Source organism: Microcaecilia unicolor, chromosome 6 (genome assembly GCF_901765095.1).
Source record: "Microcaecilia unicolor chromosome 6, aMicUni1.1, whole genome shotgun sequence".
NCBI classification, from domain to species: Eukaryota; Metazoa; Chordata; class Amphibia; order Gymnophiona; family Siphonopidae; genus Microcaecilia; species Microcaecilia unicolor.
The window spans coordinates 41,476,427-41,492,058 of record NC_044036.1 but is presented as its reverse complement, the minus strand read 5'-3'; the positions used below and the strand labels follow the sequence as shown (position 1 = coordinate 41,492,058).

At 40.0% G+C, this 15,632-nt stretch overlaps 1 protein-coding gene across 2 annotated transcripts in view; it reads right to left on the bottom strand.

Moving 5' to 3' along the window:
• The window catches only part of CACHD1 (cache domain containing 1), a 534,201-nt gene that overhangs the window by 133,605 nt on the left and 384,964 nt on the right, over positions 1 to 15,632 (bottom strand). For both annotated transcript variants that reach the window (XM_030205962.1, XM_030205963.1), the window contains exon 10: positions 2,394 to 2,543. In XM_030205962.1, coding sequence (XP_030061822.1) covers positions 2,394 to 2,543 — 150 coding nt within the window. The remainder of the gene's footprint in view (positions 1 to 2,393; positions 2,544 to 15,632) is intronic.

Here is a 15,632-nt window from a genome sequence, read left to right as displayed (position 1 = left end):
TCTGCACGACAGTGTTATTTACCCACATACAAGACTTTCAGCCGTGTCAATGCTTTGGTTGGTTAGGCCAAAAGGTTACATCGAGTATACCCTTCACATAAAAGAGTTCTGAAAATATGAATCATATAAGCAACTGTCAAGTGCAGAGCAACTTTTTACTTCATTTTTTTCCTTGGTGAAACCTACTGTGGGACATCAACAGGACAGCAAAGAATCAACCATAGGACGCTGCTGAGCAGGTTTCCAATACAACTTATTAACGCATTTGTTAGTTTTGGCTGAGACACTTGATACTATTCCAATCCATTGTTTTTACTAAGAAGACATTAATTACGTTGAAACTCACACTACTTTTGTGATTTCAACAAATGTGCATGAGAGATGTTGGGATGAGAAACTGGAATCACCTCCCCCCCCCCCCCCCACCTCAACATACACACAATTTCTCTTGTATGTAGGCATCAGTTGGATGTGTACCTTTCATATTTATTTACATTTTGAACTATGAGGAGTTTTGAAAAACATTAACTGCAGTATATGGGAATGAGAAATGTACTGAAATTATCTAGTCAGAGGTTTTTCTGGATTACAATAGGTATTTTATTGTGTTATTTCAGCTATATGACAGTATATGGGAGCATCCGAGCAAAAAGATTAAACCACAAAATCCTATATCCCAATGCATTAACTAGAATAATACATACTGAAGCATGAGTGAATATATCTAATACATAGAAAAAGGAATGGTGGTACCATTGTTTAAAACTTAGTCTGCTCTTGGAATGCAACCTAGATTTGAATATAGGTACCTGAAAAGGGAGGGGAGGGGGGAATTATAACATTATCTGACTCCACAGCTCATCATGACCTAACATACATAATACATGATGACAGATAAGGATCAACTGATATGTCCAGTTTGCAACTGTCTTTCTTTCTGGATTTCCACCACCTTGGATAGATAAGTAGATAAGTTCCCATACTGCCACTATGTCATCTGGCCAGCTTCTTATTTGCCTATCATGGTCTTCTATATCTATTTGTCTACCACTTCTGCTGCTAGTTCATTCCAGGCACTGCATTTTCCTCTTTGGTTATTGCAAGTCCCACATTTTTATTTCAACATCTAGGCTCCTTTCACATCTTACCACACTTTGTAACAACAGTAATAATACTTGTTTACTTTTGTGACTCAGTAGTCTTCCTTTCTCCTTTCAGGCTAGGATTCTAACACTGTCAGTTTTCAGTCACAGCTACCCAAGGATTTATCTCTGATTTTAACAGATCCTCCTCTGTTCCTAATTTGGTCAGTGCAACAATGTTTATGAAGTTAGAAGTCATGCACCAAGGCTCCTTCAGGAACCCTGCATCACAGACTCTAGAACCTGGCAACAATGCATCACATTTATTGATGACTGCAATGTTACCTTCCTGCAAGGGATTACGAATTCTGGCTCTGTAGCATCCCCTACCCCTGCTCAGCTGAGGTGCAAAAGGCCTCATTTGGGAACTGACCCACGATTTTCTATGTGGAAGTGCACTTGCCACTGAGCCACCAAGACTGTCTCTGTTCCCACATTCAACTAATGGGTTTCTTCTGTTATGTTCTTAGCCAATTGTTAAATTGCAATGGAAAAATTCTAAAAAATAAGTTAAAATATTAATATCTTACAGATATTGTGAAGTGCATTTTACCTTCTAAGTAGGAGTGGGCAACCTTTATACACAGAGCCAGGGCGTGAATGTCAGTACAACCCATAGAGGGCCATATAAATGTCAGTACTACCCCTAGAGGGCTGCAACATTACACAATATCAGAACCAGAAATGCACAGAGCTTTACAGACCTTACATTTTTACTTATTATTTATCATAAAACTAAAAATTATAAAAACAAACCGCTACATTGGCTATTCTGAAAATATTTGTACAATACAGTATTTAAAATCACCAAAACTCTAGCTAATGATGTTTTCTGTGTATACTTCCTATAGTCTCAGGAGCAGCATAAAATTCAATGGCGGGCCACATTTAACCCATGGGCCGCAGACTGCGCACTCCTGTTCTAAGTGGTACCTTTGGATAGCTGATATTCATATGAAAGGATAAATCATTTCTTAAACAGTGAGCTCATTTATAAATTTGTTTATAAAATATATAAATCCTGGAGACAATAAACTCACTCATAATACTGAGTTTTTCAGAAAGTAACTTTATGCAAAACTGGTTTAACTACTGCTGCCTGATCTTTCATTAAACACTGTTTATTGTTACAGCACAGTTTTCTACAGTGCAGACATCATAAAAGGCATTCTGTGTTTTAAACTTATGACTTCAATGGAACAAAGACAACAGAGTGTAATATGTTCTCGATGTTTTTCATAGTACAAATACCTTTATTATCTATGAGAAATGTGTAGGTAGCCAAGGAATCTTGGTAGTAGGTCACGTCCTCTAGGATATAAGCCAGGTTCACATCAACTCCCACGATGCCCAGCAGTAGGTTTCCAAAATAACATGGTTTACTCACGGTCATGATCAGGCCTTGAATTGAAAGAACAGAAATTGAGAACACCAACATGCAGACAACTGCAATTATGTACAATTACACAGATTAGTTTTAAAACATTTGCCCTCAAGATCAGCTGTTAAAAAAAAAAAAAAGGTTCCTATAAAATGACAACAAAAGCTCTCTAAATATCATTCCTATTGCTTTGCATATATTAATCACATAAGCCATGGAAAGCTGTTGAATTTTCTTCAGCTATATCTCATATTATTCATACTGAACCTGTAGCTCATTAAAAAAAAAAGGACTTTTCTCCAGGGTCCTTAGCATGACTCATTCACAGCACAGAGCAGTTTTAAAAATAGCTCATTAGAAAATGAAAGACTATGCATACTGAATGTGTCTCTTTCAGACTGGGCTTCTTACTGAAGCATTTCACCAACTGACAAAAGTGGAGTACCATTTTTCTAAGCACATTTATCAGACTATTTAAATTATATTCGAAACAGAAGCTAAAGAGTACTTATTCATCATGGCATAAAAATTCACATGTCACACAATCCATCTAACACCTGAGATACTGTTTTGTAACCAAGACTCAGGTAAATGTTATAGGAAGAGTAAATGTTTGCAGAATGAGTTACATTCATTTAGATGCTGCAGATTTACACATTTAAAAAAAATATTTCAAAGCATCCAACTGTGCACAAAAACAAGGATTTAATAAAAACAGAGACGATATATGTTGGAAGGTACATGGTGGGGAAGGGATGCTTGGGTTGAGGGGAAATGACTCAGAGATAAGAAGACCTTGTATTTGATTCAAACATTTTTTAATAGTTGAATATATAAGGTATTTTTTCTCCTGATGCCGTCACAAAGCTTGGTACTACTGGGGGGGGGGGGGGGGGGGTTAAGGGTTTGACCTCCTCTAATCCCTTCAGTGGAGCACTGCTCAATATGAGCACATTTCTGAAACAAAGACGTACTGCGCAGCAGGTGTAAATCCAGATGCCGATATGTTTGGACACAGATGTGCATTCTCCTTCTGCAATGAAGAATACATATTTTCTAGGCCTGTCCTAGTCCCACCCAAAACATACACAGACCACACCCTTTTTACGTTTTACACATGTATATCCTGGTTTAGTAAAATCAAGATTTACACAAGTATGCAATATGAACATCTGTATGTTGGTCTCTGCATGTCTAACACACAAGTAGTACTTCTGAAATAAGTACCATAATATCAAAGAAATAGAGGACAAGATTCATACAGTAGCTGTCTAGTAATTTTATGTAAATTTGTAACTAAAAGAGGTGATCTGGAGAATCAACCGTGAATGCTCATTTTCTGCTAATTAGGTATAAAACTTTTAGGTCTATAGTGCCTTAAGGGGCCCTTTTACAAAGGTGCAGCAAAAAGTGGCCTGCAGTAGTGTGGGCGTGTGTTTTGGACACATAAGTACATAAGTATTGCCACACTGGGACAGATCAAAGGTTCCTCAAGCCCAACATCCTGTTTCCAACAGTGGCCAATCCGTCACAAATACCTGGCAAGATCCCAAAAAAGTTCAATACATTTTATGCTGCTTGTCCCAGAAATAAGCAGTGGATTTTCCCAAGTCAATGTAATAACGGTCTTTGGACTTTTCCATTAGGAAGCCATCCAGACCTTTTTAAAACCCCGCTACGCTAAGCCTTTACCACATTTTCTGGCAACATATTCCAGAGTTTAATTACACGTTGAGTGAAGAAACATTTTCTCTGATTCGTATTAAATTTACTACTTTGTAGCTTCATCGCATGCCCCCTAGTCCTAGTATTTTCAGAAAGAGTAAACAAACGATTCACGTCACTATTATTTTATAGACCTCTATCATATCTACCCTCAGTCGTCTTTTCTCCAAGTTGAAGAGCCCTAGCCACTTCAGCCTTTCCTCATAGGGAAGTCAACCCATCCCCTTTATCATTTTCGTCGCCCTTCTCTGTACCTTTTCTAATTCCACTATATCTTTTTTGCAATGCGGTGACCAGAATTGAACACAATATTCAAGGTGCAGTAGCACCATGGACTGATACAAAGGCATTATAATGTCCTCACTTTTGTTCTCCAGTCTGGACCATTTCTCCATCGCGTTTGGAAAAAAGGGTTTTTCTTTTTTGGGGAAATGGATGTGTGGTAAAATTAAAACCAGTACGCGGCTATTTACGGCCTGAGCCCTTAACGCCACCCACTGACTCAGTGGTAACAGCTCATGTGTTACCCATGCGGTAATCATCCAGTGTGCACCAACTGCCGATTTGACAAGTAATGTCAATTTGATACACGCTGCATGTGCGAAGGCCCATATGCGCCTTTGTAAAAGGGCCCCTAACTTTGCAGCTGGTTTCTGATTCAAAAGGCAATAACAGTTTACCCACAGTTCAAAAACTGGCTATCTAGGGAAGCACTGTTAGTTCTCAGGACTGTCTTCTGTGGGTATTCCTGGCAATTATGCTTTTTCTTTGGTGGAAACTATCTGGAAAGAAGGATAGATTTCTCTAGCAGACAGTTTCAACGATGACACCTAGATCCCTTTCCTGGTCAGTGACTCCCAACGTAGAACCTTGCATCACACAGCTATTATTTACTAATTTATTTAGTTGCATTTGTATCCCACACTTTCCCACCTTTTTGCAGGCTCAATGTGGCTTACATAGTATCGTAAACAGCATTAGCCGATTCTGATATGAACAGATAAAAGGTATGAACAGTTACAGATAATATTATGGTAGAATGAATTACATGTATGGTAAATAAAATTGGGGCTTAATGAGGGAGAGAGTTAGGATATGTCCATTACAGTCTTTGGTTACGTTGTATCGCAGGTGGCAGGTTTTTTATGTTGGGTCGGTGGGGTATGCCCTTTTTAGTGCTTTCTGAAAATTCAGGTAGTCGAGCGTAGTTTTTACTACTTTAGGCAGTGAGTTCCACAGTTTTGCACTCAAGTAGGAGAAGCTGGATGCATATGTGGATTTGTATTTGAGTCCCCTGTTGTTTGGGTAGAGGAGGTTGAGGTATGATCGTGCTGAATTTATAGTATTTCTGATTGGCAGGTCGATGAGGTCTGTCATATATCCCGGTGCCTCGCCGTAGATAATTTTGTGAACTGTCGTGCAGATTTTGAAAGTGATACGTTCCTTAATTGGAAGCCAGTGCAGTTTTTCTTGGAGTGCTTTGGCGCTGTCAAAGTGTGTTTTTCCATATATAAGTCTTGCTGCTGTGTTTTGGGTGGTCTGAAGTTTCTTTATAATTTGTTCTCTGCATCCTGCGTAGATGCCATTACAGTAATCTGCGTGGCTTAGTACCATTGACTGTACCAGGTTACGAAATATTTCTCTCGGGAAGAATGGTTTCACGCGTTTGAGTTTCCACATTGAGAGAAACATTTTCTTTATGGTGGTTTTCGCTTGGGTCTCTAGTGAGAGGTTTCGGTCGATTGTTACTCCGAGAATTTTCAGGTTGTCTGAGATAGGGAGGGTATGTTCTGGGGTGTTGATATTTGTGGGTTTGTATGTATTATATTGGGATGTGATGATAAGGCAGTGTGTTTTTTCTGTATTAAGTTTTAGTTGGAATGCGTTTGCCCATGAGTTCATGATGTTTAAGCTGAGCTTGATTTTGTTGTTGATTTCTGCCAGATCATGTTTGTAGGGGATGTATAATGTAATGTCATCAGCGTAAATAAAAGGGTTAAGGCCTTGGGTGGATAAGGCCTTGGCTAGTGGGACCATCATGAGGTTGAAAAGGATCGGTAATAGTGGTGATCCTTGCGGTACTCCGCAGTCTGGTGACCAGGGTGGCGATATGGGTGGTTAGAAATCCCTTGATCCAATTAAGAGTGTTTCCACTGATTCCAAAGTAATCTAGGAGTCTTAGCAGTATGTTATGGTTAACCATAACGAATGCACTGGACATGCCAAATTGGAGGAGGAGAATGCTTTTGCCTATTGCTATCTCCCGCTTGAATTTAGTTAGGAGAATGAGTAGTACTGTTTCGGTGCTGTATTGAGGTCGGAATCCTGATAGTGAGTCATGTAGTACAGTAAATTTGTTTATGCAGTCATTGAGTTGTGTGGTCACCAATCCTTCCATAACTTTGACTACTAATGGGATAGATGCTACTAGGCGGTAGTTGGTGATATCGTTTGTTTTTTTCTTGGTGTCTTTTGGTATGGGGGTGAACAGGATGTTACCTTTTTCCTTAGGGAAAATACCCTGCTGAAGCTTGAAGTTTAAGTGGGATGTGAGATCTGTTATTGGGGGGCAGATTGACTAACTTTGAAACGCTCTCACCCAACGACATCTCACAATCACTTGGAAAATATGCCAAATCCCAATGCAAATTAGACATCTGCCCCGCCAGCCTTATCAGATCTGCCCCTCAACAACTCACAACAGACCTCACGAATCACCTAAACTACATGCTAAAAAATGGCCTATTCCCCAAGGATAAAGGAAACATTCTACTTACCCCGCTACCTAAAGATGCTAAGAAAAACACAATGGACATAACCAATTATCGCCCAGTAGCATCCATTCCGCTTATAACCAAACTCATGGTGACGAAACAACTCACCGACTACCTAGATAAACACTCAATTTTACATGAGTCTCAATCAGGATTCCGGTCGAATCACAGCACAGAAACGGTACTAGTGTCTGTAATGAACTCATTCAAACAATCAATTGCAACTGGCAACAACATACTCCTCTTACAATTTGACATGTCCAGTGCCTTCAACATGGTCAATCATGAAATACTATTACACATACTAGAATACTTTGGAGTTGGAGGTAAAGTTCTGAGCTGGTTCAAAGGATTCCTGACTACAAGATCATACCAAGTAACAACAAACGCGGACACATCAGCCCCATGGACACCCGAATGTGGAGTCCCCCAAGGATCCCCCCTTTCACCCACCCTCTTCAACCTGATGATGATACCCTTAGCTAAATTACTAGCTAATCAAAACCTCAACCCCTACATATATGCAGATGATGTCACGATCTATATCCCGTTTAAACATGATCTAAACAAAATCACCAACAAGATCAACCAAAGCCTCCAAATCATGCACTCCTGGGCAGATGCATTCCAATTAAAACTGAATGCAGAAAAAACACAATGTCTTGTACTCACCTCACAGCATAATACAAACAACTTCACCACCATAACCATTCCAAACTTTTCTCTTCCTGTCTCAAACAATCTGAAAATTCTTGGAGTCACCATAGACCGAAACCTCACACTCGAAACTCACGTGAAGAACACTAAGAAAAAGATGTTCTACTCCATGTGGAAACTCAAAAGAGTAAAACCTTTCTTCCCGAGATCCATCTTTCGTATCCTGATACAATCAATGGTACTAAGTCACCTACATTACTGCTGTATGCTGGCTGCAAAGAACAGACCATCAAGAAACTCCAAACAGCACAAAACACCGCCGCCAGACTCATATTTGGAAAACCAAAATATGAAAGTGCAAAACCCTTAAGAGAGAAACTCCACTGGCTCCCACTTAAGGAACGGACCACGTTCAAAATCTGCACGAACATACACAAAATCATCTACAGAGACGCCCCGAGCTACATGCCAAACCTCGTGGACCTGCTGCCCAGAAATGCCAAAAGATCATCCAGAAAATTTCTTGATCTACACTTCCCCAGCTGTAAAGAACTAAAATACAACCTTGTACACGTGACCTCCTTCTCCTACATGGGTACGCAGCTGTGGAACGCACTACCAGCTAACCTGAAAACAATCGACAAAATATCCAACTTTCGTAAATCCCTGAAGACGTACCTCTTCAATAAGGCCTACAAAGAGGACCCATAGCTTAACTATACCACCTCAACAATCCACTAGAATCCGAAAATCATCTTTCTATACCTACTTTCTTAATACTTCTTTCCATCCTTAATCTCTTTGCTTCAACAATTGTATCTGACATCCTGGAATGGCAATGCCATAACAGACCTCTGTAAGCCACATTGAGCCTGCAAATAGGTGGGAAAATGAGGGATACAAATGAAATAAAAAATAAAAATATTAGGTAGCTGGGGCATATGTCCAATTGACAGTGGCTGCTGGAGTATCTTTTAATCCCCTGGGTAACTGTGTCGACAGTGAGGAGAGCGAAGTTTGACCATAATCGGTCCGCTGGGTATTCACCAGAGGTTGGGTCTAGCCCATTAATGAAGTTTTCTATGTTCGTGTTATCCAAAGGTATAGTTTTGCGTAGGTTTATAATTTTGTCGTTGAAATATTTAGCCAGGTTTTCTGCAGATGGGATGTCAGTGTTGTTTGTGATGACCGGCGTTGTGTCTAGTAATTTGTTCACAAGATGGTATAATTTCTTCGTATTATTGTAGTCCGGCCCAATTTTAGTTTTGTAGTATGACCTTTTGGTCTGTCTTATTGCATATTTGTATTTGTTTCCATGCGTTGCGTGTGTGTTCGTCTTTTATTTTTTTTCCATGCACGTTCCAGTTTCCTTGATTGGGTTTTTAATTTTTTCAGGTTCCTCTTTCCCACATGCATCACTTTGCACTTGTCTCCCAGTCTCATAAGGTGCTCTTGTAATTTTTCACAATCCTCTCACGATTTAACGACTTTGAATAACTTTGTGTTGTCAGCAAATTTAATTACCTCACTAGTTACTCCCATCTCTAGATCATTTATAAATATGTTAAAAAGCAGCGGTCCCAGCACAGACCCCTGGGGAACCCCATTATCTAACCTTCTCCATTGAGAATACTGAACATTTAACCCTACTCTCTGTTTTCTATCCTTTAACCAGTTTTTAATCCAAAATAGGACACTGCCTCCTATCCCATGGCTCTCCAGTTTCCTCTGGAGTCTTTTATGAGGCACTCTGTCAAATGCCTTTTGAAAATCCAGATACACAATATCAACCGGCTCGCCTTTATCCACATGCTTGTTCACCCCTTCAAAGAAATGTAGTAGATTGGCGAGGCACTAAATCCATGTTGGCTTTGTCTCATTAATCCATGCTTATAATAATAGTCTCTACCATTTTGCCCGGCACCGACATCAGGCTCACCGGTCTATAATTTCCTGATCACCTCTGGAACCTTTTTTAAATATTGGTGTTACATGGGCTACCCTCCAATCTTCAAGATAAATTACATATTACTAACAATAGTTCCGTCAGTTCATTTTTCAATTCTATCAGTACTCTGGGATGAATACCATCCAGCCCAGGAGATTTGCTACTCTTCAATTTGTCAAATTGCACCATTACATCTTCCAGGTGTAGAGAGATTTCATTCAGTTTCTCTGAAATGCCAGGGGCCTGGGGAAAGGAAGAAGTGATATGGATCACCTTGACAAGAGATGATGGAACCTCTGTCCACATGGGTGCTGTCTACAGACCTCCGATACAATCGGAGGAACTAGATAAAGATCTGGTTACAGATATCCAAAAGTTGAGAAAGAAAAGAGTGGAAATATACCATGGGATTTACTCGCACCGTTGAGCCCATGTGACCCATCAATCTCAACATTTGTTAAACTGTGACTTGCTTGCTGCTTCAGACTTGTGAGTTGAACGCTGATAAGGTCTCTGCTCTCATTTGTGGAAGATAGGTCTGAGCCCACAATGTATCTAGCAAGGCTCCTATGTATTCCAATCACTGGACTGGGAGAAGGTGGGACTTGGGCAGTTTATGAAGAACCTTACTAACTCCAAACACCTGAATAATTAATTTATTTATTAGGATGTATTTACAGCCTTTTTGAAGGAATTCACTCAAGGCAGTGTACATTAAGAATAGATCAAACATGAGCAATAGGCAATTACAGCAGTAAAAATATTCAACAATACAAAATATGGCATGGTATACTACTTGCAATGTGAACACAATATGTAATGGAAAATTATAACTGATAGTGAAGGGTAAGGCAAAGTTGTAACATATAGATTGGTAAGAAAGTAGAAAGAGTTAGAAAGTAAGATGATTAATTTGAAGAAAGTTGCACATGAGGCCAGATAGATATTATCTCAGCTAGGGTAGGAGTGGGTAAACATGTCCCGCTGCAGTATATGCAGCCCGAGTCACTCCTTGTGTGAGTGAGACTAACAAATTAGTTACTTCTTCCATTAAAGGCCTGGTTGAAGAGCCAAGCTTTCACCTGCTTCCTGAAGTAGAAATAGTTTTGTGTTAAGCGGAGACTTTTAGGCAATGCATTCCAGAGTGTGGGGGCAACTCCGAAGAAGGCTTGCTTGTGGGTAATCACATCATGTAATGTCTTTTGGAGAGGGTGTGGTTAGTGAAAGTCCTTGGGAGGACCTTAGTGGTGTGTGGAGGATCATCCTATTCTCCAGATACTCAGGGCCATTTCCTTTCAGGGCCTTGAAGATCAGACATAAGAGTTTTAAATTTAGCCCTGTATTGTACTGGTAGCAAATGAAGTTTTTGCAAAAATGGTGTGATGTGGTCACGTCGCTTGCAACCTTCTATGAGTCTTGCTTCTGCATTCCGAATCAACTGGAGCTGGTGCAGGCCCTTTGTAGTCAGAGTATCTCCTTGATAAAACTGGTGAAAGAGAGACCCTCAAGTGGAGATTTACATCCCTCTTGAGGAAGTGAGGGATCTCTGAGAAGTAATGTGGATCCTCTTCTGAATCCCATGTGCAGTCCCATTCAGACTCTTCACCATACTCAGGTTGTACTGAATGAGTCTGTGCCTGCCTCGACTCCGTGGATCTATGCCCATGTCCCAAAGAGCACTGAGGCACAGCTCTGCTCTCTGACTCCTGAGAAGCTTCCTCCCCAAACATCGAGAGCAGTACTGTATGCGTCGAGGTCAACGTCAACACCCTGTAAGGATTTAGGAAGAATTTATTTATTTATTTATTTGCTGCATTTGTACCCCACATTTTCCCACCTATTTGCAGGCTCAATGTGGCTTACACTATGTTGCAAAAGGTATAATCATAAACAGAGTAAGAGGTATGGTCTAATTTAACATATTACTGTGTAAGAAATTAGGTAGATAGGTCAGTAGAATTATTTACATAACACAAAATAAAACAGGTGAGATATAATGACCAATAGTGATAATGTGATTAACATAATCAAATTAGAAGGGATCAGTATTAGTTGGTTTAGATATAGAATGGAATTAAGTCATTAAGGAGGATTTTTATTGTCTCTTTGAACAGGTGCGTCTTCAATAACTTCCGGAAGGTTGTCAAGTCATGCATTGTTTTTATAGCATTCGGTAGTTTATTCCATGATTTTGTGCGGAGGTATGTGAAGGTAGATACGTGTAGTGATTTGTATTTGAGTCCTCTACAATTGGGGTAGTGGAGGTTTAAGAAGGTATGTGATGAACTTTTGATGTTTCGTGCAGGTAAGTCAATTAGGTCTGACATGTATGATGGAGCTTCTCCATGGATGATTTTATGGGTTAAGGTGCAAACCTTGAATGCAATTTGATGTTTTAGTGGAAGCCAATGTAATTTTTCTCTGAGGGATTTGGTGCTCTCATAATTCGCCTTTCCGAATATGAGTCTAGCTGCAGTATTTTGGGCAGTCTGGAGTTTCTTAATGGTTTTTTCTTTGCATCCTGCGAAAATGGAGTTACAGTAATCCAGGTGGCTCAGTACTAGCGATTGCACTAGTTTGAGGAATACTTCCCTTGGGAAAAAAGGTTTCACTCTTTTCAGCTTCCACATAGCAAAAAACATTTTGTCACATTCTTCGCATGGCAATCAAGGGTGAGATTTCAATCAATAGTAACACCCAGGAGTTTTAGCTTATTCACAATAGGGAGAGTGTGGCATGGTGTATTAATATTGGCGTAATTAGTAATTAGTCTTCTTAAACTGTGATAAGATAAGACATTGAGTCTTTTCTGCATTGAGTTTAAGTAGGAAAGCATCAGCCCATGAGTTAATGATTTGGAAGCTGGTATTAATTTTATCTGTAATTTGCTCTTGAATGCAATGTATATTGTGATGTCGTCAGCGTAAATATATGGGTTTAGGCCTTGATTGGATAGTGATTTGGCTAGTGGCAAATTAAATTAAAGAGAATTGGTGAAAGCGGCGAGCCCTGAGGCACTCCACATCCAGGCCTCCATGGTGAGGAAATGGTCGACTTAGATATCATTTGATAAGATCTTACAGTTAGGAATTTGTAGAACCAGTTCAATATGTTTCCACCAAGTCCAAAGTATTCAAGGATGTTTAATAGAACACCATGGTTAACCATGTCAAACGCACTAGAAATGTCAAATTGGAGGAGTAGAACATTATTGCCAGCTGCGATAATTTGTTCGAATTCAGTTAGGAGTGTTATAAGAACTGTTTCAGTGCTGTGATTAGCATGAAATCCGGATTGGGACGCATGTAATACTGAGAATTTACTCAAGTAATCTTTAAGTTGTTTAGTTACTAAGCTTTCCATTAATTTGACAAGAGGGATGGATGCAACTGGGCGATAGTTATGTCATTTAATTTTTTCTTCTGGTCTTTGGGAATTGGAGTAAGTAATATATTACCTTTGTCAGCAGGAAAGGATCCATGTTGGAACATATGGTTTAAATAGGAGGTGAGATCGATTAAAAAACGTTGAGGAGCAGATTTTATTAAATGACTAGGGCAAGCATCTAGTTTACAATGGGATTTGGTAAATCTATTGATCGTTTGGGTGACTGTATCTTCAGTTATGGAGTTGAAATTTGTCCATATTCAGTCAGCCGGATATTCGTCAGTAATTGGGTCTAAGTAATCAATAAATGTTTCGTAATTAGAAGAGTTAGTTGATAAGGTGGATCTTAATTTGATGATTTTTTGATTGTAATAAGTGGTTACATCATTTGCTGATGGAGTATCAGAATTAGTTGAGGTGACCGGCGTGACATCTAGTAGGTTATGAATAGATTGGAATAACTTGTGTAAATCTTTGTAATGTGGTCCAATTCTGGATTTATAGAATGACCTTTTAGTCTGTCTGATGGTGTATTTGTATTTCCTTAACATTAGGTTCCACGCGGTGAACATTTGTTCATTTTTCATTTTATTCCATGCACGTTCGAGTCTTCTTGTTTGAGTTTTTAATTTTTTCAGCTCATTGTTGAACCAAGGAAGTGAGTTATGTCTTCATGATGTTTTTATTTGTAATGGTACTATTGCTTCAAGTATGTATTTGCATCTGTTATCCCAATTTAGAAGGTATTGGTTGGAATCAGTTTGAGTAGTCCAGTCATTCGCATAGAACTTCTGCCAAAAAAGTATCGGATCAATTTGACCCCTTGTGGTGAAAATTTGTCGTTCCTGCTTCTGGATCAGATTTTTTATCCGCCAATATATAGATATATTTAATTTAAAGTGATCTGACCATGGTACTTCAGACCAATTTGTATCTGTTATTGTAAAGGTATGGTCAGAAGAGAGTTTGTATGTGAATAGGTCTAATGTGTGGCCTTCAACATGTGTTGCTTGAGTATTAGTCCAATTGAATTCCCATAGTTTGAAGAATTCCCTGCAATCTTGTGTGTTCTTTGCATTGAGGTCTTCAAGATGCAAATTTATGTCTCCAAATATGAGGAGATTATAATTAGACACGCAAGCATTCGAGTTGAAATCCATGAGATAAGGCTGGCATTCTTGCCAGTTTCCTGGTGGTCTATAAAATAAGATGATGTTTAGATGATCAAACAAGGAAGGATGTTTAATAATAATTGAGGCAATTTCTAGCTGTGGTGTCATGGAATCAGATATAGTTGTTATAGTGAGTTGTGACTTGTAAATTATTGCAATGCCTCCTCCTGTTTTCCAATTCTTGGCCACTGAGAAATTTTATAGTCTGGAGGGCATAGATCTAGTAGTATTGGGTCATTGAGAATCTGGGCTGGATCCACAGTTGGTGAAAGAACATCGATGCATGAATGGTTTGCAATTGCACATTTGTGCCAGCTCCTCTATGAGCATGGCTCAGAACCACTCATCAAAGGAAGGCATCGGCAAAGGCGGGGGAGCAGGAAGAAAGGAAGCCTGAAAAGGTGTTGGTATCAGACTGATAACAGAGACTTGTGCACTGGCACCTCTTACAAGGAGGGGGCACGCTCCTCCCAGTGCATTCGCTTTTTGGGTACCAGAGATGCCGATGCCCTGGTGCTCCCAGTACCATGTGTCAAGGAGGACTGATGCTTACAGTGGGGGAAATAAGTATTTGATCCCTTGCTGATTTTGTAAGTTTGCCCACTGACAAAGACATGAGCAGCCCATAATTGAAGGGTAGGTTATTGGTAACAGTGAGAGATAGCACATCACAAATTAAATCCGGAAAATCACATTGTGGAAAGTATATGAATTTATTTGCATTCTGCAGAGGGAAATAAGTATTTGATCCCCCACCAACCAGTAAGAGATCTGGCCCCTACAGACCAGGTAGATGCTCCAAATCAACTCGTTACCTGCATGACAGACAGCTGTCGGCAATGGTCACCTGTATGAAAGACACCTGTCCACAGACTCAGTGAATCAGTCAGACTCTAACCTCTACAAAATGGCCAAGAGCAAGGAGCTGTCTAAGGATGTCAGGGACAAGATCATACACCTGCACAAGGCTGGAATGGGCTACAAAACCATCAGTAAGACGCTGGGCGAGAAGGAGACAACTGTTGGTGCCATAGTAAGAAAATGGAAGAAGTACAAAATGACTGTCAATCGACAAAGATCTGGGGCTCCACGCAAATCTCACCTCGTGGGGTATCCTTGATCATGAGGAAGGTTAGAAATCAGCCTACAACTACAAGGGGGGAACTTGTCAATGATCTCAAGGCAGCTGGGACCACTGTCACCACGAAAACCATTGGTAACACATTACGACATAACGGATTGCAATCCTGCAGTGCACGCAAGGTCCCCCTGCTCCGGAAGGCACATGTGACGGCCCGTCTGAAGTTTGCCAGTGAACACCTGGATGATGCCGAGAGTGATTGGGAGAAGGTGCTGTGGTCAGATGAGACAAAAATTGAGCTCTTTGGCATGAACTCAACTCGCCGTGTTTGGAGGAAGAGAAATGCTGCCTATGACCCAAAGAAC